Consider the following 23817-nt stretch of genomic DNA (forward strand, 5'->3'; position numbering starts at 1 on the left):
TTTACCAGTTCTACCCACGGCCTCAAAAGCTGTTTAGGTCATCCCCAAAAGAGAGCTCTGTTCAGAACATTTTTGCAGCCAGGTAATGCAGAAGGTAAAACAGACCATGTCTGACCTTAAGTTTAAGACCAGGATTTTAGAAAGAAAAAAAGATGACAGTAGATTTGAAAAACAAAACCTCATTTTTGAAGCCAAATATTATCATTTGCCAACAAAGTTTTTTGGGGGACAGGGAGGCTTGGCAGGGAGGGGCTCTTGTGCCCCACCCTGACCGGGCCACTCCTGCTGTCCTCCACTGGCCTCACAGGAGCACCCAGACCAGGGACCCCATTAGCCGGCAGGGGTCCCTGGCCGACTATCCCACCACTGGGAAGACCGGCTCCCCAGTGCACTCATTACAAGACCCAGCTAAATCACTTCCTCCCCAGTTCCCTAACATGAGCCCGGGAATACCGGGAAGCCACCCTGGCTGCATGGAGGCTGTGAATTCAGCAGGAACCCAGTCGAACTGCTCCAGCACCACCCGCGGCGGCAGAGCAGGGAAACGGAGGTGGCTCACGGGTAGGCCTCACAGTGAAATTCTGTTCATTCTGCTTATTCAGAAAATACCCACCCAGTGCCAACTGTGGGCCAGGTTTGTCACGAGTTACAAACACACCCTCTCCAGCTGTGAAGGGTGTTTGAGGGCCTGTGAGCCATCCCAAGACACAGGCCTCCTGAATCCGGAGTCAAACAACAAGTTTCCCACCCCAAACTTCATAGTACTTTTAAATGCAGCCTCCCTCCTCCAAAAAGAAGTGAATAAAAGGCTGTGCTTTAGGATTTCAGTCTTGGCCTCACAGTCAGGCCAGACTCCCCAGTAACCTGCAGGCCGCTCCCGAAGTCATCCGAAAATGGGATTTGGGGAAGAGTAAAGGTCCCCAGAGAATCACAAATATCATTCAAAACTGCCCTCAACAGACTGCCCACAACCCCTGGGGACGGACCCTTCCTGTTTGAGTGTCTGTTTATCTCACTTCCCAGCAGACAAAAGCTGACTGGGCCAGCCCAAGGGAGGGAGACCCCATCTAGCCCATGACCCAAAACCTGGAAATCTGGCTACCTTTCTGGGGCTTGCAAATGAGCCCCTGCAGCCTTTCAAAAGAAATCACAGAAGGGAAAAAAACCCACAAACTCGTGAAACTTTAAACTCTACTCAACAAAGAAAGTCAAATGTTCCCAGTGAAATTTCCCAAGAACCCCAAGTTAGGGGACTTTATTTCTTCCTTTTCTGTAAATCCCTGTCCCTGAGTTCTCAGGGCCTGCGATACCCCGATACTCGAGCTCCACTGTCCCAGCCAACAGGACACTGGTCGGCCCTGAAAATAAATATTTCATATAAAAGGTCCATTGTCTTTACTCGGACACAATTGTCGCTTTTTCTCCCTCCTCAGCTCCATAACATCAGAAAGCATGGCCGATGCCATTTACAGTTCTTTCTTGTTCCAACAAGATGTTTTGAGAAAGGGCAATCTTGCTGGGTCTTCCTGAATGATCAGCTAAGAGATAAAATTCTCCCAAAGCAAGCACTTTCGTAAACGTACGCTTGCATGTGGCCAAAGAACAATCAGCTCGTCACAGCGGTGAGACCCTCCCACCGCATCGCCTGCCGCACTGCCAGCAAGGATGCTGGTAGCTGAAGTGGACACTCTGGACCCCCGAATTGGGATGTCTTGCTTTCCCTGGACCCTGAAGTGGCAGGAGCACAGGTCAGACGCTGGGGCCGGCACCCACGTGAGCTCTGAGTGCCATTCTCAGGGAAGTTCCACTCCTGCCCCTAAGATGGGGCATGTTCCTCTGTCAGCACATCCCAGGACCTCCGGGGGACTTGGCCCCTCCTGGCATACCCTGTGCATCCAGGTCAAGTTCCCGTGATAAGGCAGGCCTGGGCTTTGCAAGCTCCTGACAGCAGTGTCATCAAGGTTCACTTCCACCAAGCCTGGGTCTGGGGAGTAAACTTTAGGTGCCCTTTCTGGTGAAACCAAAGCTGGGCTCTCTGTTTCTTAGAAACTCAAAAATATAATAATAACAATAAAAATGGCAATTACCATTTACCACGGTAACAATCACAACAGCAGCAGCCATTTGTGGTGTTCCTGCTGTGTGCCAGGAACTGTGCGCTTTGTGAAAGTAATGTCTGAACCCTCTGAGCGACCCTCTGAGGTCAGCATCATTATTTCTGCTCTAGAGCTGAGAGGGGTACAGGCCCAGGAAGGGAATATGACTTGCCCAGGGTTGCACAGTGAGTGCGGGGCAGGAGCTGGATGGGAACTGCCCAGATGTGAGCCAGGACCCTTAATGGGATTTCTGCAAGCATATTCTCCCTCCCCGCAAACGTGCAAATACACGCTCCAAGCTCAAGAGCAACCGAGCATGATGGTTTTAAGATGTTTTCCCGAATGGCCTGGAAGGGCCTCCCTTTCTTCCCAAACACTCTCCCCCTCTGGGGGCCCATGTCAGTTTCCCCAGACACAGGGAGCAGCAGCCCACACAGGGTGCCTGTCAGGGTGGGCACAGCCCTCTAGCCCCTCCCGCAGCCCCTCAGGCTGCCATCTAGTCATGCCCGTGTTGAACAGGCCCCAGTTCCCTTCTGAGGATGCGAGCGAGACCGGTTCAGTGTGCTCCAGTCAGGTGCAGACCACAGGGCCCCAAAAGTGACCCTGCTGCAAACGGCTCCCCGCTGTTCCCACTGAGAGAAGCAAAATGCTGCTTGCACCTGCTCGGGTGGTGTGGAACCCGGCCACGGCAGGGACCGCGTCACCCCACGATGCTGGTGTTGAGCAGCCAGCCCCCACCAGCACCTCAGAGACCCTTTAGCTAGTATTGGGGTTCAAGTGGCCAGAGGCTGGGCATAGTGAGGCCCCAGTGGGGGTGAGGATACCCCGGGGGCTGGCCCTGGTTTAAAACAAAAACAGGTATACCAGCCCACCATAGTCCACACGATCCTGTCTCCCTGCTCAGCACATTACTTCTATTAAATCCAGAAGTGATAAAAAACAGGCGCCAGTTTCGTTTTCAGAACCTCGTCTTTTGTGTGCATTTCCTCAAAAATATATTTGCCTGGATGGGCCATCCCCACACAGCAAGAATCTCCTGGTGGGACCAACTCTGCACTGGCACCAGGTCCCCTGGCTCTGTGGGTCAAGGACAAAGGCAGGACGGCGGTGGCGCCGAGGCAGGGCCTCTGTCCCCGGGGCCCCCCACGCCTTACTGTACACTCTCAATCCCACCACATTCCGTGTGCCAGCCACCCTCTGGGACAAGACATGGACGCTGCAGCTTCAACAAACAGCACTTGCCAGCTCTGTGGCCCTGGGGGTGCTCCTCTGGATGCCCACGCCTTTCCATGCTTGCCCTATTTCTGGCCTGTGGAGAAGGAGCAACGAATGCCCCTTGCTCTGCGCTCTGTTTTAGTTCTGGGGGATGCACAAAGCCTCAGCAGAAAGCCACACCATTCCTGCCCACCACGAGATACGTCAGGTCATCAGTGGATCTGGGGAAACCATATCCTGGTTTTGCAGGAGGGGCCCCAGTGGAACCTGAGCTGCTTATAATTGCTAACCTAGTCACCACCACCGCCATGCCATGCCAAGCAGCAGCTCCAGCTGCTGTGCCCCCACTTCTGAGATCGCTCCCGGAATATTCCTCCCTGGTTTCACATCTGCTAACTGCTTCTAATGACTTCATAAATAAAAATTCAAAACGGGGGCAGATAGGAGAGAGAAGGGTAATGGCCTAGCCCAAAAAGATGGCCAGATTAGCTCTGAGGTACCGAAGCGAAATTGCAGCCTGTGCCAGGGTTGGCTGGACCTTACAGAAATGGTCTCCCCATTCCTCTGGGCTCTTCCCTCTGATCTGGGGAACCAGGCAGCCCAGGAAGATGGGAGAGTGAGGCAGGCTGGGCTACTTAGGCCTTGTCCACATTCCAGGCCACACAGCCTCCAAGTGCCAGCTCACAACTCTGGGGTGTTATGGAAACAGGCCCCCTTACCCCACTATTTTGTGGTCACAGCACCCAGCAAGGTTATCCAAACCACATCAATCAGACGGAGGAGAGCAGAGGGGAAATCGCACCTGTGATGCGATCGTATTAAAAAGCGGCCTTAATCCCCCACAGTTACGGGTTTCACTTTAACACGAGAGGTACACACAAGTACAAACATGCATTTTAAAATCCCAAATAGCTAAAACCAACGAAGTAAAATAAAATGAAGGTACCGCTGGCCTGCAAAGACTGCCCTGCATTCTGAAACCCAACTTTGAAAAAATTAATTTCAGTGTTACCTTAAAACCCTGTAATTATGGCAAAAACGCATTCCTTCATCCCTTTCTTGCTCCCCCAAAACTCCCCAGGGCCGCGGGTCGGGTTTGTGTGTGAGTCACCTATAAAGGGAGATTTGTTACAAAAAGTTATGAGTTGTTTTTTCGTTTTATGCCACCATAAACCACAGCTTCCATACAAGGGCTTTCACTCAACTGGTCTGATTGGGGCCACTGCTGGACCGGGGCCCCCTCGTCCCCCCAAATCAGCTCTCCATAAATGCCTGGCCAGCAGGAAAAAAAAAAAAAAAAACAGAAGATAGCGGTGGTTTAGGAAGTGAATGAAAGGCTTCGATTTTTCAAACAAGAATTGTAGCTTCCAAATAATCTTTCCAAACACATCTAACGTAAAACATGTTTTCTCTTTCGCTTCTATCCTATTTAAGATGTCTGATGACACTACTTTCCGTGTTCAACAAAATTCTCTTTGGCAAATGAGATTAGAAGCTGTATTTCACAAATTTCAAGTTCCTGAATTTTAATGACGGCCGTGGAGTTCTTGCCCAGCTGGTGCGGCTTCAGGTTCAAGATCGAATTAAAGATCCCTCGCGTGTCCTTCGTCTGTGGCAGGCCTGCCGTACAGGGGGCTCTTCTTAGAAATCCCTTCATTAACATTTAAATTATCACTAAGCAGCGAAAGTGAAAAATGTACTTACCGTCCTCGGGAGTCGCGTTGAAACCGATCGTGACCCGGGCGCGCAGGTCGCCTGCCTGCCCTTGCCGGAGGAACGCGCCTGGACGCAGCCAGCGCTGCGCGGTGGTGCCGGGGGGCGCACAGGCCCTCGGCCATCGGCGTGAGTCCTGGGTTGAAAGCACTTCCCTCCTTCACGCGTGGAAACGGCAGAGGGCAAAGTGGTGCCATATCCCGCAACTCTTTGCAGGGCGGGACAGCTGAAGGATGGCGCAGCCGTAGCGTACGGCCAGGCCCCACTTCCCCGGTCCCGCGCCGCGCCGCTCTCTTCCCGGCTCAGGCTTCCCTGGATCGAAGACCGGTCCTCGCCAAAGAGTGGCCCGCAGGACCCTGCCTCCGCGTCCGCCACCAGGGCCGCGATGGACCTTTGTCCCGGACGAAAATGAAAGCGCGCCGGGCTGGGGGCGCCCACGCCCTACCGCGGAGGTCCGGACCGGCGCGCCTGCGACTTTCTCCAAGTTCACGTGCATCCCCAGGCAGGCGGGAGGGTGCCGCGGGCCCGAACTTGCAGAGCCAGGCGTCGGCGCGCGGCGGGCTGCGGGAGGACTGCGCGGCCGGCGGCGCGGGCCCGGGCACAATGGGCGCCGCCGGGCGGGCGCGGGGACAACGCGGGCCCGGCCGCCGAGCGGCCGCTAGTCTGGCGGGTCCCGGGCGCCGAATGCGGCGGCGGCGGCTTGGCACAGACGCGCCGCGCGCCCGGTGCATGCTAATGGCCGGCGGCCGCGCCATGAATTATTCAGCAGCGGCGCGGAGACGGCGAGCGCGGCGCGGAGGGCGGCCCGGCCGCGCGTCCCCCGCCACTGCGAAGCGGCCGCGTCGACTTCCCAAACTTTCCCTGGTCGGCACCGAGGATGCGGCCCCCGCGGCGCCTCCGTCCCCGCCCGAGCGCGCCGGCCGCGCTTCCCACGTTGCCGCCTATTTTATGTCTTTTGTCTTGGAGTTGGCACCTGTCCCAGAGAGCGCGTTTCCCTGCCCACCCCTTCGCCGCCGGATCAGGGCGGGGGAGGGGGTACAAGGGACCCGGAGAGGAGGGGACAGGGGTTGGAGAGAGCAAGGCGCTAAGGGCCCTGCAGCCAGAGACCGCCCGGGGGCGGTGGCCGTGCCCGTGCGCCCGGGCGCCCCTGTTCCGCAGGGAGGTCAGGGCTTCAGCTGTGCCCGGAATACCAACGAGGCCTTGCGGGGCCCCCGGCCTTGCCCACTGCGGGCGAGGACCGGGCGCGGCCCCTCCCTGACTCCCCCTTCGCTGCGCACCCTCCTCCCGGGCCGGCGCGCGCGGGCGGGGCGGGCGGCGCGAGCAGCGGATTCGCCGCCCGGGCCCCGCGCCTCGCCCCGCAGCCTCGCGTGCGCGTCCCCGCGGGCACGCCGCCCCGGGCGGTCCCCGCCCGCGCGCCCGCGGCCCCGCCCGCATCCCCGCTCGGGGCTGGGGGCACCGCACAGCGAGGACCCTTCCATTTCCCGCCTCGCGCCCTGCGACCCGCGCACCCAAGGGAGGCGAGCAGGCGCGAGCTCCGGCCCGGGCCCGCCCCCGCCGCCCTGGCACCGAGGTGGCTGCCGGAGCGCGCTCGGCAGCTGCGCTCGGAGGAGCCGGCTGCCATGATTGCGGGCAACGGGGCGCGCGCGCTCGCTCGGGCCCGGCTCGGACCGACGGTCCCTGGCCTGCCTGCAGTCCCGTGCGCGCCGCGGACAGAGGCTGCGGTCGCCGGGCTTGACCCTGCAGGGGCTACTGTACGCCGGGCAGCTCTAGACGAAGCCCCAGGACGGGCTTGGGGTCGTGGGTAGCAGCTGGCTTTCCCCGGGGCAGGGCCCGCGCCAGGGCGACCCCGCGGCGGTTCCCGGACACCGGCTGCCCAGCGGAAGGGGGGGGCATGGTGCCAAGTGGGGTGGGGGTAGCGTGCACGGACCTGGTTAGGTGGAGGGCAGCGCACTGAGCCCTGAGATGGAAGGGGCGCGCAAGGTGCCGGGCGGAAGAGGGATACCCTTAGGTTGTCCGGGGAGGAGTAGGATGGAGGGGGCACTGTGCCCGGAGCGGCTGCCCAGCTCTGAGCTCCCTGTCTTCCTTCCCCGCAGAAACAACTTCCTGATCCCGGCCCAGGGCGCTGCAGCTGCGGGGAGAAGTTCTAGGCCGCAGCTTTGCTCTCACGGAGCAGCACGACTACAGTGCTGCCCCGACCGCGCGGTTCCCTCCCGCGCCCCCTCCCGGGGGTCGCAACCGGCCAGGCTCCAGGGTCCAACACTAGTTAGAATGCCAAAGAGGCCTCAGCAGCCCTTCCTACCAGGTCCACAGGGGCGCCTGGGTGGTTTTCCCGCAGAGGGGCCTGGGTCTCTGGCATTCAGGGGATGCCCACACCGGGGCATTATGCTCAGACCCCCTCCCTCTGCCCGGGTGCCCTCGATCAGAGCCAGATGGACTTGGCTGTCCCCGGACGCCCATGAAGGCGCCTGAGAGAAAAAAGGCGTCCTGGGCCCCACCCCAATGTCTCTCTGTGCCTCTCTTCCCCCGACCCCCCCAGCAGGCCTTGGCATTCTAACCAGTGTCCCTTGACGTCACATCTCGCCATTTCTGTCAACCAATTGAAACTTGCCCGTCGTCATAAAAATATATATACTTTTTATGCCATTGGTAAATTCAAAAGTTCCTCCTGTGCCCGGCTTCCCAGGAAACTCCATTCCACCTTGGATTGCACTGCCCAGGAAGAGGAACTGGCCACCCGGGCAAGGCTGGGCTGGGGTAGCCGGAGCAGGTCTGCCAGGGCCTCTGCTGCCTCGTGACCCTCCTTGGAGGCTCCCTAGACCCCCATGACCTTGGCCTTGAATTGTGCTGGACACCCACCCACTCATTGCCACCACTCTAGGACATACACAATTCGGGGAAGAGGAAGAGAGGGGAGGGAGGAAAAAAAACAGGATATATTAAGAAATCTTCCAAATTGGCCTTCCTGGGTGTTAGGATCTTACTGTGGCCTCTTCTTCCTAGGAATAGTTTTGTTTTTTTTCATGAGAAAATTTAGTTTTATAAAATGGAGCAGCAATGTTTTCCGGTTAATCTTTTCACTGAAATCCTGACCAACTTTCACTTTCCATAGCCGCTGACAACGCTCAGCGACAGCCCAAGCAGGGGTGATTTCACAGTGGGGTGAGTTTCACTCCTGCCCTGAGGAAGGTCCAGGGTGGCCCTCCCAACCTCAAGGACTATGGGGTGAGAGATGAGACGCAGGAAGCCCAGGAACTCCACATTCCTCCTTGCTCAGAAAACAAGGGCCCTCTCCGCAACCAAAGAGCTGGGGAAGCTGTGCTCACGTTCCAGCGTTAGGGCAGGGAGAGATGGTTGTCTCCCTTGCCTATCACAGTCCTTTATAATTTTCTTCACTATTATAATTCCCAGCCCCAAGCAGGATGTATGGAATAAGAGAACACATTCCCAGGAGATGATAAGGTGCTGGGCAGTACCAAAAAGCCACACAGGTCCCTCTATAACCCATCCTGCTCGCCCACACCACGAGTCCAGCCACTGACTGCCATGATGGTGCCCCATCTTCACCTAAGGTTCAACTACTTTAAAAAACGTATTAAAGACATTCTGTGGTTGAACCACTTTGGGAGCCTCCCAACAAAAACACTTTCAGACAGTGGACTGAGTGCAGAGATCTCAACAGCGTAAAGTATCGGGCCCTTTTAATACCAAATCTTGTTTTTATAAAATAATGAGCAAGCTCGGTAACAACAGAATGGGGATTTTGAAAACAAAACAAATATATGGTGACTATTCCATATAAAACTGGTCCCAAATGCAAACTAGACATGCTGCATGCCTTTGAGATACATTCACACACACATGCATCTGACGACCATGCTATAATCTATTTATAATCACTTTCCTAAACACTAAATATTATAACTGATGTGATATATGTTTTGTGATTAAATGGGTGGATTAAAACACTGAACTTAAAAAGCCACAAAAAAAAAGAGATTATCTTCCATTATGCCTCTTACAACTTTTGTTCCATTGGCACAAATACAAATTTGACAACCGTATCATTACTGAAGGCAATGACTAAATGTGCCAGGATATTAGCTTTGTAATTTTCACCTGAAATCATTGTATAATCATACCGATCCACTAGCCTTTTTATTAGCTGATTTTTCCCCCTTGCTCTCACACACAATAATGATTTAATGCCTTTTTCCTCCTTCTAATTTTTATTTGGCAAAACAAGAAATCAGGTGAGTCAGAACAATATTCAAGAGCACACACTCTCTTCTAAAAAAAATCCCCCCATACTTGGCAAGGATTTATATGTAATTTGGTTGCAAATTCAGAAATCAAATTCTGCTTTATTCAAGGAAAATAATAGCACTTGGGTAATTCCAGTGGATATTATTCAGGCTGGTTTTTGAAAGTCTTTTTCTAAGTTGTTATCATGTTATATTATTCAAAGTACTATTAAAAAGTGCTCAAATGGTTCAGAAGGAACCCTGGAAAACGCACTTGGTTGATGAACACTGTGATGGGCAAGTTTTCTGGAGGAAAAACTTGGTCTGTGCCTTTGGGCCAGGGACCATGCCTAAGGTCAGATGTTTGAAAAATAAGTCATAGGAAGGCTCTCGCTATACCAGGATGTTTATAGTATCAGCCTTATACAGTTATTTTTTCCTGATTTCTTCCAAGATCTGCCTAATGGGAATGCAGCCGGCAACTTCCTGCTCTGCTCCTGCACCCGTGTGTCCCCGCTCAGCCCTTGCGGCGGTCCGGCCCATGAAAACCAGGGCACTTCAGTTTGCTTTTCTCAGTGTAGCCACATTTGATAGTTTAAAATGTTCAGTATGCAAGGCGTTCTGAGGACTTAGTAAACAGATGCATTTAATCGAATTAGTGAGTAGGATGAGTGTTTGTGAAAACTTCCATTTTCACTTGGGTTTTGAACGTTCAACGTGCAACACCCAAGAATAATGATGTTTTTAAAGCTGGCCCAATAAGCGAGATTGCAAGTATGAGGCGGCCCCTGGGTAAGATGCCACTTCTTCACTCATCCCCGACAATGTGCCCTTTGGGGGAGCTGCTCAGAAGCTTTGGGTACTTTTTGTAAAGGCAAACCAGGCTTCTGATTTTATTCTTCACCTTTGTGAAGAAATAGTTTGCAAATATGGGATTCCATTTTGATACACCTATTTCATAATAACTTGTACTCCTACTTTAGGAAGGGCTCATTTTTACTCTGTTATTTGCACATGAGCCTACTGACATTGGTTTACCCTGGGTCAGTATTTTTGTTTTCCTTACAGAGATAGTTGAGGAAGAAGAGAGGGTAAAGAAACCTACCAGTAAAGACAGAAGAACAGGGAAAGAGGTAATGGCATTTGTAGGGTCTCAGGCTGGGTGAGGAAATGTGAGCAAATATCCATAGGAAGGATTCTTTCCTTCCAAACATAATGAAGCATTTCACAATCTTTTGCTTTAGTTAACTCAGTTTCATGTCAAACCTGGCATTAGTTAACAAGCAACAGAAATAAAATTCTGGCCGAAGGACAGCATGTTTGAGGAACAAAGCCCACGGCAGACACTACATTAGCAGCCTCCCCTACAACCCCCGCCCGGCATACTGGCAGACCATTTCTATATCTTCTCTCCTTTTGTAAAAAATATAAAAAACAGATTTAGTGTGCCTGCAGCTGACAATGATCAGTCGTGTGCCTGTGTTCTCTCCTGACTGATAGGTGGTAACTCCACACCCGTGCAATCATGTGTCTGCTTAGAAACCTGTGAACAGCTGTTTTATCATATTTAACACATTTTGGAAGTCCACACATTCACATCTCATGATGTGTTATGTGTGTATATATATATTTTTAAAAAGTTAACAATGCTGAAAGCACTCTTAAGGAGTTAATATTTTTCAAATAGGGCATAAAACAACCAGAAGTCTACAATAAATGTGCATTCAATCCTATGCAGAAATATGTGAATATACTGTATATAATAGATACATGCTAGTATGAAAATTTTTTCTCTTATAGATGAGGAATTACAATTCATAGTTTCCATTCCTAAGTAGTAACAACACAAATCAGAAAATGTGAATGAAGGATAACAGGCCAATATCCCTGGCTATACATACAACTATCAAACGCCAAAACTAGATTCTTAGTTTCATATAAGGAATGAGAAAAAACACAGTACAAACTAAATTTTTTAAAAATCAAAATTACCTTTCCAAGAGAAGTGGGTGCTGAATTTCAGTTGCTCAATCCTATAATTTCTTCCCAATTCATAAGTTGGGATGTTAACATTTTCCTAAAGAATTTATTGTGCTGCTTACCGCAAATTTGTATTGACAATTAAAGATACATTAGAATTTGGAGTTTAACAAATTCTAGTAAACGGAGGTATTTATTTCCATGAAAGTGAAAAGACTTTATAAAATTTGAAAAGTATTTTATTTCCCAAATGTCTAAGGAATGCCTTCCTTTGACAGTTGAAAGACTTGATTTATTTGAAGTATTTTTGCATCTTATCAATCCTTTATAGGGGCTGAAATAGTCATTATTTTAATGACTGCATATTCTTTTTGAATCACATCTCAGAATTTAACTATTAAAATTTGAAGCAATTTTTACACTTTAAAAACTGTCAAATTTTACTTTAAAAAATTTTTAAATCATGCTGAAATACTAATGAAAGTTGAATTTCTTTCTGCCCACCCCAAATGAGAACTTTCACCATTTCTTAGCCACACAGTTCTTCAGTGACCTAGGTAACTGATATGTCCTCTGTAATAAAGGAAAATAATAATAAAGAAAATAAACCCTAATTAGAATGCAAATGGTTCATTGTTAAATTGCAAGGGACAGCAAGAACTTTTTCAAAAATCAAGAGTACAGAGATCATGTCTTTAAAATGTTCACAACACAGCCTAAGCTGCAAAGTGAACACAAACAGAATGAGTGATTTTTGTTGGGGTGTGGTGTGGGGGTCAGTTAGAAGTTATTTGAACTGTGACCACAGTGGCCTTATTTATTGAAATAGTCCTGTCTTATTTTTTTAAATCTAATAGGATTTCATGCAACACAAGTGAGTAATTTGCTTTATATGTAATGACAGTTTCATTTTCCTGATTTTCTAAATATGTTTAGCCTTTAGATTCAGTTACAGACAGATAAGGTTAAGGTTGGATTTTTCATATGTATCCCTTCCACACAAAGTGAAGACTTGTTTTAACTAAATTTATCACTGCAAGACGAGATAATATTTGATGGCTGCAAAAAAAAAAAACTAAACTAAAAAGAAAGCCGGTGCTTTTGTTCTGTTTTGTTTCTTGCTATTTATAGAGCAACTTTTGGTGGAATTCCTAATTTTAAAAGAACATGAAGTTCATTTTTTTTTAACCAAAAGAAAGTGGTAATGTTAGCGATAGACAAGGGATGACACTAACCTTGGAAATAAGAGTCTATATAATTTTTACATGAAAACATATATTTTAAAACATTTCAGAATTATAAGAGGTGTGGATAGGCACTTTCACTCCCGTGCTTGGTTTTCGATGGTGTGCACAGGCAGAAATTCTTAACTATCATCAAGGGTTTGCGCCTCTGCTAACATCTTATCCGTTAAGCAGTTTTTCTGCTCTGTAGTCTGCTACAAGATCCTGCTTCCAAAGTGGGTTCTTCCCAGTGTTCCTACCTAGGAGAGACAGCCGCCTCCTTCCCTCGTTCTGACAACTTCTCAGAAATTGGCAGTCTCTCACAAGCAGAACGCCGGAAATTTTTAGGAGGACTCTAAGACTCACTGGGAAACTTCTCTTGCTGGGAAAAAACTTCTCAACGCACACCTGGATCTACAGATTCGGAAAAATTAACCAGCTGTAGCCAAAAACCCAAACACTCAACCACCCGAACAGAGTCTGCAAGAAACACAGAGTTCTTTGAGCAACAAGAAGACTTGTAAATAAAATAGCTCCAAGGCAGACAGGCTGAATGAGCCTTTTAAGACAGCCTGTTGGTGCCTCAAACTTTAATATTAGAACATTAAATGTTAGCAACACGAGGATTCTACCCTGGGATATGTGCGTGCGCATGTGCACGCAATCATGTGTGTATGTGTACGTATGTATAGAAATGAACATTTTGCTGCCGCTGAGGCTTGGGGCTGAGTTGAGGTCCTGGTGGAGAGCCCCTAACTCGGGAAGAGGGGCAGGCTCTACCTGTATTCTCTTTGGGTCACTCCCTTTTTCATTCCACGTATGCAAACACCCAAAACCAGTAAAAACAACCTGGTGTAGATGACAAGGACCCGTCTCAGATATAGAAAATATTTCCTTGGAATAAAAGAAAAAACAAAACCTGTGTTTTGTGAATGGCAAACCAAGCTGACCTCATTCATCGTCATTAGGACAGCAGCAAGGTCAGCACTGGGAAGTAAGGCACGGGGTGGGGCTGAGGTGCGCTCTCTGCCCTGCAGCTCCGGATCCCTCAGGAGAGGTCAAACTGTGCAGAGCCAGCTGGGGTTTGGACCCCGCTGACGGCCCAGGATAATCATTCAGGGCTCTTAGGCATACATGTCCAGAGTAGGAAGGTCTCCAGATCATCAATTCCAATCCCCCAAATTGGGGGTCACTTGACTTGTCAAGTTCAAAGGCCTTGAGGGGCTGGGGATGCTCTTTATTGAGCCTGCTTTCTCACTATGCATGGCCCACACCCTTCTCATAGCCAGTGAAGAGGGTTTCCATACAGTTCAAGTCAACAGAAACTGCATCAGTGCCAGGTTCCATGTAAGCCGCCAAGCTAAGCATTTTGAGATCATAAAACAAGGGCCTCGGAGTAGAGGGTTTCTCCTAAGGTACTAGGATAGCAAGCGCTTCATAATTTACAGTGGTCTCACCCCATCTCAGGCCATGCCCACGACTCCACAGGACAACAGGATTATCATAGTTCCTTAAAGGCCAGGGAAACTGAGGCTCAGGTGGGTGGAATAGTGACTTGGTTTAATATTGCACAGACCTGGGACCCTCAGGCACACATGCCCCTTTGTTATTTTTGCCTTTTTTTTTTTCAAGGAAAACATCACCACCTACCTCTTCTCACTCATATACACATAGGCTTATTTTATAGGTTAAGAACAGTTTCCAGGAAAAACAGAGCCCCATTGAAATCTGAGCCCCAGAACTGCCTTAAGCTGGCCAGCTTTGGCAACCCTGCACCCCTACAGCCAGCTATGGCCACCTGAGGCATCCACCTCTCCCTGCCGGGTGCATCCTGGCCACTCCTTCAAAACTGGGCTGGGATGAATCCACCTTGGAGGGTAAAACTGCAGACACGAGACCCCCACCAGGCCTGCCTGAGTCCTTGTAAGGAAGCCGCCCTGCCTGAGCTGAGGGGCCAACAGTGCCCTCTGTCCACCACACTTTCTCCTGGGTGCCAGCACCCTGAACCAGGGTTTTCCCCAGCCAAGCAGCTAATGAGCCCCACCTGACCTTATCCATTGCAGTCTTCTCTGAACCTGGCAGGCCGCTGCTGGTAGTATGAAAGGCCGAGCAGGTGACCAGGATGGCCTGGAAAGACCTCAAAGTCCTGTGTCAGCAAGAACCACTGATGGCCGGCTCCCTGTGAAAAGGCTCTCTCCTGCAAGGGTGGCCAGTGTCCCAGGCCTGGACATCAGCATTCTTCAGGGCAAATGTATGCTGATCCGATCGAGCTATTGCTCCTCAGAAAAGAGAAAGGCCAGGTTTGAGCCTTGGCAGTGGAGGAATGACAGTGAGGAAGGGGCAAAGAACCAGGGAACTGGGTTGTTTGGGAACTAGTTCTACAGAAAGGGATGATCGCAGGCATGGCTCCACAGGGTTGCCTCTGCAGCAGAGATTTGCCCCACACCCTGACATTCACTGGAGCATCCGCCTTACCCAGCTCGTGTACACCTGGGACCCCCACCCCAGCTCTATCCTCTGGACCACCACATCTTTCTGAAGCCAAATTCTACATTCAAATATGGCCCACCACAGAAGACAAGCTCAGAAACAAACTTAGCATTTTAAAGTCTCCCTGGCAAAGCAACGTGAAGAAAACTATGAAATAAATGAGGCGCGGACCAGAGGGCCTCACGTTGGCTTGGCTGAGACGTAGAGGCTGCTCTGTTCATCCACAAAGGCAAACCCTTACTGAGACCCCTTTCTCTTGTTTCCTTTTTGCCCCTAATTACAAGAAAAAGTGCTTTTTAAAAGAGATAAAAACCTTTAAAAAAAAAAAAAGTTACAAGGAGCTAAGCTTCAAAAGCTTCTTGGGATAAAAATTATAACCTTGTCCACCATTTGAGTTAAAAACAAAGAAGAGAGGACATGGAATGGTCAGGGCCTGAATTTGGTGTCATCTGCCTCAGCGCCCTGCACAGCCAGTCTCACCTAAAACCGCCCCCGGCTCTGGAAAGGGTGCGCTCTGCGGAGAAGAGGGGCTGTGGGAGGGCTCACCGCCCGGGAGGGGCTGAAGGCTCCTGATTTTCCCTCTGGGAGGCTGAATTCTGCCTTCCCGGTTCCTTTTCTTTCCCACCTGCAGGATTCCCAGCAGAGAAAGAAGAGGCACAGCAAACCTCTCCTGCCTGCACCCCGCGGGCCTCGGGCCCAGGGCGGCAGAGTCGCCGAGGCCCCTTCCCCGGCCGACAGGCCCCCGCTTGGCCGCGATGGATGCTCGGGGTCCACCTCCGCCAGGCAGCCCCCCCGGCTCGCGGCTCCGGCGGCGGGCGGGTCCGCGCGGGCCGGGCCGAGTGGCCGCGTCGGGAGCGGCGTGGGGCCTGAGGTCTGGGCCCGCGGCGGGGCCGGTGGGCCGCGGTCTGAGTCTGGGGCGGGGGCTGCGTGGGGAGGTCCGAACCGGAGGCCGGGGCCAGGGTCCGCGGTCCGGGTCCGAGGCCCGGCGGGGGTCCGAGTTCGGGTCGGCGCCGGGTCCGGGGTCCCGGGCCCGAGCCGGGGCGGAGCGGGGGTCCCGGCGGGGTCCGCGCCCGCGTGGGGGTCCTCGGCCGCGGCGGCGGCACGCGCCCCAATTAGCCGCGGGCGGGCGGCGGGGCGGCCCCATTGAGGGCGAACAAAGGGCGCGACCCCGGGGTCAGGGAGTCGCGGGCCGGCGGCCGCCGCTTTGTTCGCCCGCCCTGTTTACTCTGCGCGAGCAAAGCGCGCAAGACCCCGACTAAAGCGGATTAGAGGGTCGCGCCCCGGGCCCTCCCAGCCCGACGGGCCGGCCCGGCCGCTGCTGCACAGCCCTTCCCGCCGGGGCCGCCGGGGAAACTGAGGCCGGGCCGCCGAGGCCTTGCCGGGTCTGCAGCGCGCGGGCGGCGGGCGGCCCTGCAGGGGGCTCCGGGCCGGCGGCCCCTGGCTCACCTGTGCGGCCGGACAGCGGGGCAGCCGTCCCGGGGAGCCCCCGGCCCGGCCTTCAGGCCGACCGGGACGGTGTGCTACTTCCCGGATCCCTGCATTTTAGTGACTCTGCCCTTCCCGACGCTGCTGGTCCTGGGAGTTCCTTTTACAGGGAATCCAATGGCACTTGCTTGAAGGCTAAGATGCAGGAGATGGGAACACGGGCGGATTTTTCCATATCACAAAATTCTGTAGCTTTATGGTTAAGAAAGGAAACCCCTGCCTTTCGTCTTGCCACGGGCGATGCACCCCTCGCTGTGAATCAGCAGGTGACTCGGGAGTGTAGAATGACAGTTTGAGATCTAGAAGTCCAGGGAAGCAGAAGCTGGAGAAAAAATTATGTTTTCTTTTCTTTCTTTAAAGAAGGCAAATAATGAATACAAATAAACCATTAAAATTTCTACACAAAGACCGCAGTTTATCATCTGGCATTACGAATCCAAGATCTGTATACTTCTCCAGATACGAACTTGCAGAATCTTTTAAATTGCTCTTAAAAACCAAGCAGTAGAAGCAGAAAGCACGAACTCAAAACCACACACACAGCTCTACAACGGGAGGGTTATTATTGGACCAAATATCCAAGAAGATCGAGAATGCATTTTTTTCCTTCCTGATGTTACTGTTTGGGAGGCAAAAGTACTTTGCCTTAAATTCACACAAAATCTTAATCGAGATTTTTATGCCCTGCTTGTCCAAGCACATATGTTTGATTAGGTGAACTCATGTACTCTTTGATGAATAAACTATCAATGCACAAATCTTTCATAAGAGAATAATAATATTTACTTACTATACATATTTGTTGGCCTAACGAATATTTCTGCCACATGCCATCTATCCATAATTATTGAAGGAAAATATGCCATTTGTCTAGATTTCACAGAGCTTTAAAAAGGACTTTTTCTTACTTACAACAATACCATGTGTTAGAGAAGACACAGCAAAGTGTAATTTAAGAATAAAATATAAAGATAAATATTTAAAATAAGAGATTCAGTAAAAAGTATAAAATATAAATAATCCAAATATAAAATACATGCAAAAAGGAAAAGTCACCTATATGCCATTATCCAGAAATAATATTCTATTTTACTTCCTTTCCAACAGTGACATATGCATAGTTACATAATTTACATACAGAGTTACTATTTGTGAAATGCTGTATCCCATACCTTCCCATGCCCTCATAAACTCTTTGTCAACAGCATTTTGACAGTGACACAATATTCCATTATTTTGTTACGTGATAATTTGCCCCAGCATTCCCTATTATTCCAAATTTAATTTCTCGCTAATATTTCTCAACTGTAAATAACACTGCAACCAATGGCCTTGCCTGTGAAGTGTGTCTGCAGTGTGGGTTATTAATAAATCTCTAATAATCTATTGTTAAGATGCTGAATCTGCTACATTATTCTAAGGGAGCTAAGAGAGGCCCCATAGACTCTATTTATCCTATCAGAAATGAACTTGGAAATTCTAGCATTCCCTTGAGGTGGTGGTTATTCCAGAAAGCAATACGGAAATCAGTCTGTCCCCCTCCACAGGCCTGGTGATGTGGAACTTTGCCTGCAGGATTTGTGGGACCAGCCGAGGCACACCCTGATTGCGACATGGCCTCTGGGAATTGTGCCCTGGCACAAAAGTGCTGGTCTGGGTCTGCCTTCCGAGCCTGTTGGCACTGACCCGTGGCAGTTCGGTGGGTTTAAATCAGGACTATAAAGCCAAACACCTTAGAAACATTATCTCAACAGTTCTGACAGGACGTTGCACACCTAAGAAGGGATCTGGCCCAAGTCTCTTTCTTTGCTGGGAACTCAAACCTCAGGCTTGCTTTTCACCATTTGCCCCAAGCTGCAGGGTCCTGCCTTCCTCCCACCAGCCTGCTGTCTCCTGCCTGGAGAAGGCCTCGCTGGGCTCTTTTGCCTCTCCAAGGTTTGGGCCTGTGAGACACTGTTTTATGCCACTTGCCCCTTCTCCCAGTGCCTGGGCTCTGCCATGGGGTCAGCTGGCGGTTTGTGTGGCCTGCCCTGACACCGCTCCCAGGACAGCAGGAGATGGGACTAGGCGCCATGGAGCCCCCAATCTTCTCCCTCAACACCAGGGCCTGTGCTGGGCCTGCTGGCAGGAGGTGGAGGCCAGAGAGGAGCAACTTCCACGAAGAACAGAAGCACAAAGAGGACAGGAGGACCCAGCCGAAGAGCAGCATGGAGTTAGCCGAAAATAGATGTCACCAGAACTGACAAGGCTGAGGAAAGCCTGGAAGGAAATATGTGGAAATATGACAGCAGCTTTAGGGAAGAGGATGATGAAGAATGTTCCCATACGTGTATTTTTCTGTATTTCCCAAATGTTCTATGGATATTGCCTTCGTAATCAGAAAAGGATCATATTACTGAGACAACTATATTTATTAAAAGTCAAAAAGATAGAATTCATTTTAAGGGTCAAATGAATTACTGCTAATATTTACAAGTTTAACACAAACAATAATAGTCCTATATTTCCGGGCAAGTTATTAAGATGTATATAACGGTAGTTCACGTATCTCTGGCACTTTACCCTTCAGAGAAACACTCTGAAACAGAAAATGAAACTGGGCAGCGTCGCTAGGCAGATACTGCCTGCCGTTGTCATATTCCCACGGCAACCCCCGACAGTGGGCCGGGATGGACACTTTCTTCTCATTTTAAATCTGGGAGACTGAGGTTTGGAGGAGCAGAGAGCGCCAGGACTTGGACAGGGGTTTTGAGTCTCCCAGGTCCCTACAACAGCTTCCAGACCTCCGATCCCGGCACCTTCCTGCAGGGAAGGCATTTTCCCCAGGGGTCTAGTGTGGTTCCCATTATTTCCAGTTTTTTTCCTCCATTACTGGAGGTGGTGCCTATGGCCAGGTGGAATTGGAATTAGTGAAGATGTTGTGGGATTTGCTTCAAAATAGAGCTATTTGCACAGGGCCCACTTATCACTTGAGATATGCCCCAGCGTGCGGGTCACGCTGAAAAGCGGCCTGGCCGAGGTGGCTTTGCCTCAGCCAGGCAGGTGCTGTCCATTTCACATGATAATATGAGAGCCAAATGCCACACTCCTCCTGGCAAGAGGAAAACGTGCCTAGGACAGTGTCTCAGGTACATGTTTGTGGAGCCTCTGGAGTGTGAGTCAAAGCTGCAGCCATATTTCCACTGAGGAACGCAGTATGCCTGTGGGGGCACACACCTTTCCTTATCATATTTTCAAAGAAGTGGGCCAATTCCAGTCCCTTCATAACAACAGCTTAAATACATTTGCAAATCAAATGTATTTGATCTTACATCTCTTTCTTTAAAAGTGAGTTAAAAGGCAAACCAGCATGTTATGTTCTACTCTAAAAGGCAATTTCTAAATTTGGATTTTGAAAAAAAAAAATTGTACTCCAGCTTGAAAATCCAATGGCTCTCAGAATGCAAGCGAGCTACACCACTCTTTGTGCTAAAATCATCTTAACTGGTTTAAAATAAATCAGAACAAAATGATGTGCGCTGCACATATGTCTCCCATCACAGGTTTTCTGCAGGCAATGGGGTGCAGTGGGGTGCGGTGCAGCACACACACCATGTTCCATCCACGGGGCCCCAATTCCTCATCCAGTGAGTTCTCAACAAAGAGGCACCAACATCTCATGGACCAAGCAGACCTTGGCTTTTTATATTCTGAAGACATCCTTAGTTTCAGACAAGGATTAAATTATAAAAGAAATGATTATAAAATGTAATCAACAGGTAAGATGATTAAATCAGAGGCATTTACTTCCTCCAAGAAAAATGTGGTGCTTGAAATCTTTAAGCTGTAGTGGATGGCACATTTTCAAAAGAGCCTTTACTTTACTTCCCCTCCTCACCCTGGGCACGGCAAACCATCTTGCCTTCTAAACTCAAAACACACACCACTTTAATTTAGCAAAGAAGGGCTACAAAGCAGAATCTCTGCAGATCATTTTTAAATTTAAAAGAGACAAGAGACCCTTAACGGTGTTTTAAACGTTTTGGGGGGCAGTTACCTTTTCCACGTGTTAATAATTTAACTGTCAAATCACAACAAACAACTAATTCCCTCTCTGAGATGCTGGGATTGCAACCTAGAAGTCGAGATTTTAATTGTAACTAGCCAATAGCAAATGCTGACAGAAGTCCTGCTTTCAAAGTGTCCTGAGACAGGGCTGGGACATGACTAATTTATTTTATCTTCTCCATCTATCTATGCACACAATTAAAATATTTATATCAGTCTGTTCACTTTAAAACATGTAGTGCAGGCACCAGCTTCAGGGCCACTCCTCCATTTTTCACAGTTTTGGCTTCTCATTGTTTCCAGAAGTGCAGGGCCCATGCATGGTGAATGCTCACACATGCCGCTGACATCTTTCAGTAGGGAGCTCAGTACACGCTGCTCTCTAACTCATCTGAAAACCCCTCCTCAAGCTGCACAAGTGCTGCACAGGCACGGTGACGGAGCTGCTCGGACAACGCCTCTTGCCCAAGAGACGCCAATGAATTCCTGCAGGCCTGAGCCCAGTTTCTAGACGGAGTTTGCCTCTGGCCCAGGTGGCTGATGGAAACCAGAGCCTGGTAAGGATGCCCCAGCCAGGCGGCCAGGTAGGCAGTGGGCAGCAGGGGGTTAATCGGAGACTAGGGAGGGGTGCAAACAAAGCCCCAGGCAGGGTAGGGGAATCGGGCTGCAGGGCCCAGCCTGGCCAGCGCAGACACAGGGAGCTCTGTCTGCCTGCCCGCTGCCCGCACTGTGACTAACCGCCCCACTATTGTACCCTGAAGCCAGTCCTTTGTACCGTCCCCCTGGTGTCTGGGAGCATGGCCGAAGAACCCTTTGCTGCAGTCCCCCCTCGTCCTGGAAACCTGCAGCCCCCACACCCTTTCTTTCAGCTCTCAGGGCTGCTGGGGGCCTGCCCAGCCTGTGGAAGCGTTCTTCACCCTGGCCCAGAAGGGCCACTGGCAAAAAAGAAGCAGAAAAACTAGCTCCCTGCCTTGGTGGGCTGGGGGTGGGTTTAGGGCCACGGGGACCTGCTCAATCTGCACCACCCAGTGCAGTATAGCCGTCACCACATGCCACATGTGGCCATGGAGCCTTTCAGATTTGGAAAGTCTGTCCAAACTGAGCCATCTATTTGGAAACCACTCTGGATTTCAAAGATGTAAATGAAAAGGAAAGGTAAAGTGTTTCATTAATCATTTCATATGAATTTCATGTTGGAGTATACTATTTTAGATATATATTAGATAAAATAAATTGTCTTATTAAAGTGAATTTCACTTATTTTTACCTTTTAAAAAACACGGCTGCTAGTACACGTTCAATTGCAGGTGTCACTGTTTGTGGCTGACGTCACGTTTCTATGGGACACGGCTGTGCTGGACCGGGTTTGTGGGGGCCGAGGAGGGCCAGCAGCCTGTCTTCTCCTGGGGGGACAATGGCTGGAAGATGCCATCACGTCTCCTCCACTGAGTGACAACCCCTCACCCGAGGGCCAGGAGTACCAGGCCCTCATGGCCACATCTGACTCCCGCCTTGCGGTCACCTGCCTCGAGAATTGGGTCTGACACTTAGGGGTCTGGGAATCCTTTGTGAAACACGTATGTGTGCACAGGAACACACACAGACATATGGAACGGCCCGGCTCCTCCTCACAGCAGGCTGCGTCAGCCCCGCCCGGCTGGCCTTCAGAGAAGCCGGCTTCACGGGGCACCCAGATGGCGCCCCTGGGGCCCCAAACTGACCCTCTGTCTGGGGACAGCCCAACCCAGCCCGGGGCTCCTTCCTCCATAAATAATAAAATGATATTTTATGCCAATATTGGTATAAAGATGGATATAATCTAGGCTGAATTTCTCATATATGTTCATTATCATTATTATAGTCATATTTTTCTTCTGATTTTAAAAGATGCTAAATTTAAACATATTTGTGGGCCCTAGGCACTGTGCCTCCCTGGACGTCCCTCCGAGCTCCTGTGCCCACTCTCCACACGGCATCCCCACCCAGTGGGGTGCACGGGCCCCTCCTGTGCACTTGGAGCTTGCCTGCTGCTCCTCCAGTGATTTGCCTGCTGCTCCTCCAGTGACAGATCACCTCCCTCGTTCTAGAATTCATTTCTTAAGTCCTGCCCTGAACGTATGGTGTTGAAGTCCTCACCAGACACCAGAAAAGTTTCCATATTATTTTTAAAATACAAAAAAAACAGTCATGAGAAAGGCCCACAGTCTCTGCGTGGCTAAAGGCCCCAAGTCAGGAAAACCAAGACCGCTGCCCCAGTGCTGGGGTCCCGACCAGGGTGCCTGGGCACCAAGTCCAATACCAAGAGACAAGCCAGAGAAGCACAGGGGACGGTGACATGAGGTGACCGTCAGGACGCCTGGCGGCCCACCACATGCCAGCTCTGCACAGGCCCAGGGGTACCTAGGCCCTCTAGTCCTCACAGCCCCTCGGTGGGCCCAGCTCTGGACTGGGAGGCCCAGGAGGCCAGGCTTTCCAGCATCTCCCAGGAAGACGCATCTGGCGCTGTGGCCATTCCCTCACTTGCCCCCTGATGCCGCGGGCCAGGCCCCGGGCCCAGCCCCTGCTGAGAAAGGACCTGGTACAGGAGATGGTTAAAATTCTGCATCCTTTTTGCATCCGCCTCCAGAGGAAGCACTATTTTTTTTTCCTCCCAAGCAGGAGGAGGAAAAAAAAAAAAAAGCTGAGAGCAGCAATTTGCAGGCCTTCGGATGTTTTTCTCCTTGACAGCCCCGGCCCCGCCTTGCTGGGCCTCCCCGGAGGCCCGGCTCGGAGTCTGCCGCCTGCCCGGGCCTCCTGCACGCGCGGCCTCCCCGCGGAGCCGGGCCGCTGCAGGAGGGAGGCCGGTGGGGCCTGGCACTGCCCCGCTTTGTGTCCACCTCCTCCCGCTCTGAGCCTGCTTCGGCCGGGCGCCCGCCCGGTGCCCACCCTGCACGCACCCGGGGTGCCCTCACCTTCCGGGCCCGGCCTCCGGCCTCGGGTCCTGCTCGCGCCCAGGGCGCCCGGCCACGTCCTCGGCGCCTCCGCCACTCGCCCCACCCTGCTGCCCGCGCTCGGCGGAGAGCCTGGCACAGTGCCAGGCTGCCTGGGAGCCCAGCCCGGGCAGGGAACTTTCCGGCAGGGTGTGTGTGGGGAGGGATGCGGGTGCGGGTGGTGCCAGGGGGGCGAGGCCCAGATGCCCAGCGGCCACCCCCACGCCACCGACCTGCACGGCCTCCCCCGCCTCCCTCTCCTGAGTCCCACAAAGGCACAGACAACACGGGTGCTTGAGTCAAAACAGTCATGTGCGGAGCCGGCAAACAAACAAAAGCCCTTATTTATTTATTTAGT

General features: G+C 51.2%; 1 protein-coding gene and 1 long non-coding RNA gene across 2 annotated transcripts; both read left to right on the forward strand.

The window, feature by feature from the left end:
* The first annotated feature begins 5777 nt into the window (after window positions 1–5777).
* On the forward strand, window positions 5778–7662 carry LOC118923132 (basic proline-rich protein-like). Its single transcript, XM_057508336.1, has 3 exons — window positions 5778–5989; window positions 6124–6775; window positions 7118–7662. Exons 1-3 carry the CDS (start codon window positions 5778–5780, stop codon window positions 7169–7171), a joined length of 918 nt encoding a protein of 305 aa, XP_057364319.1. The 3' UTR covers window positions 7172–7662.
* A 1476-nt stretch (window positions 7663–9138) lies between these two features.
* On the forward strand, window positions 9139–22313 carry LOC130678916 (uncharacterized). Its single transcript, XR_008991871.1, has 2 exons — window positions 9139–21074; window positions 21798–22313. It is a non-coding gene; the product is annotated as an uncharacterized LOC130678916 (long non-coding RNA).
* The last annotated feature ends 1504 nt before the right edge of the window (window positions 22314–23817 follow it).

This window comes from Manis pentadactyla, chromosome 10 (assembly GCF_030020395.1).
Source record: "Manis pentadactyla isolate mManPen7 chromosome 10, mManPen7.hap1, whole genome shotgun sequence".
In the NCBI taxonomy this organism is placed as follows: domain Eukaryota; kingdom Metazoa; phylum Chordata; class Mammalia; order Pholidota; family Manidae; genus Manis; species Manis pentadactyla.

Excerpts from the sequence above, each read along its gene's own strand:
- LOC118923132 (XM_057508336.1), top strand. The coding sequence starts at position 5,778 with ATGAATTATTCAGCAGCGGCGCGGAGACGGCGAGCGCGGCGCGGAGGG. Across the intron at positions 5,990-6,123 it reads TTTATGTCTTTTGTCTTGGA|CCAGAGACCGCCCGGGGGCG; the intron begins GTTGGCACCTGT and ends AGGGCCCTGCAG. Across the intron at positions 6,776-7,117 it reads TTGACCCTGCAGGGGCTACT|AAACAACTTCCTGATCCCGG; the intron begins GTACGCCGGGCA and ends CCTTCCCCGCAG.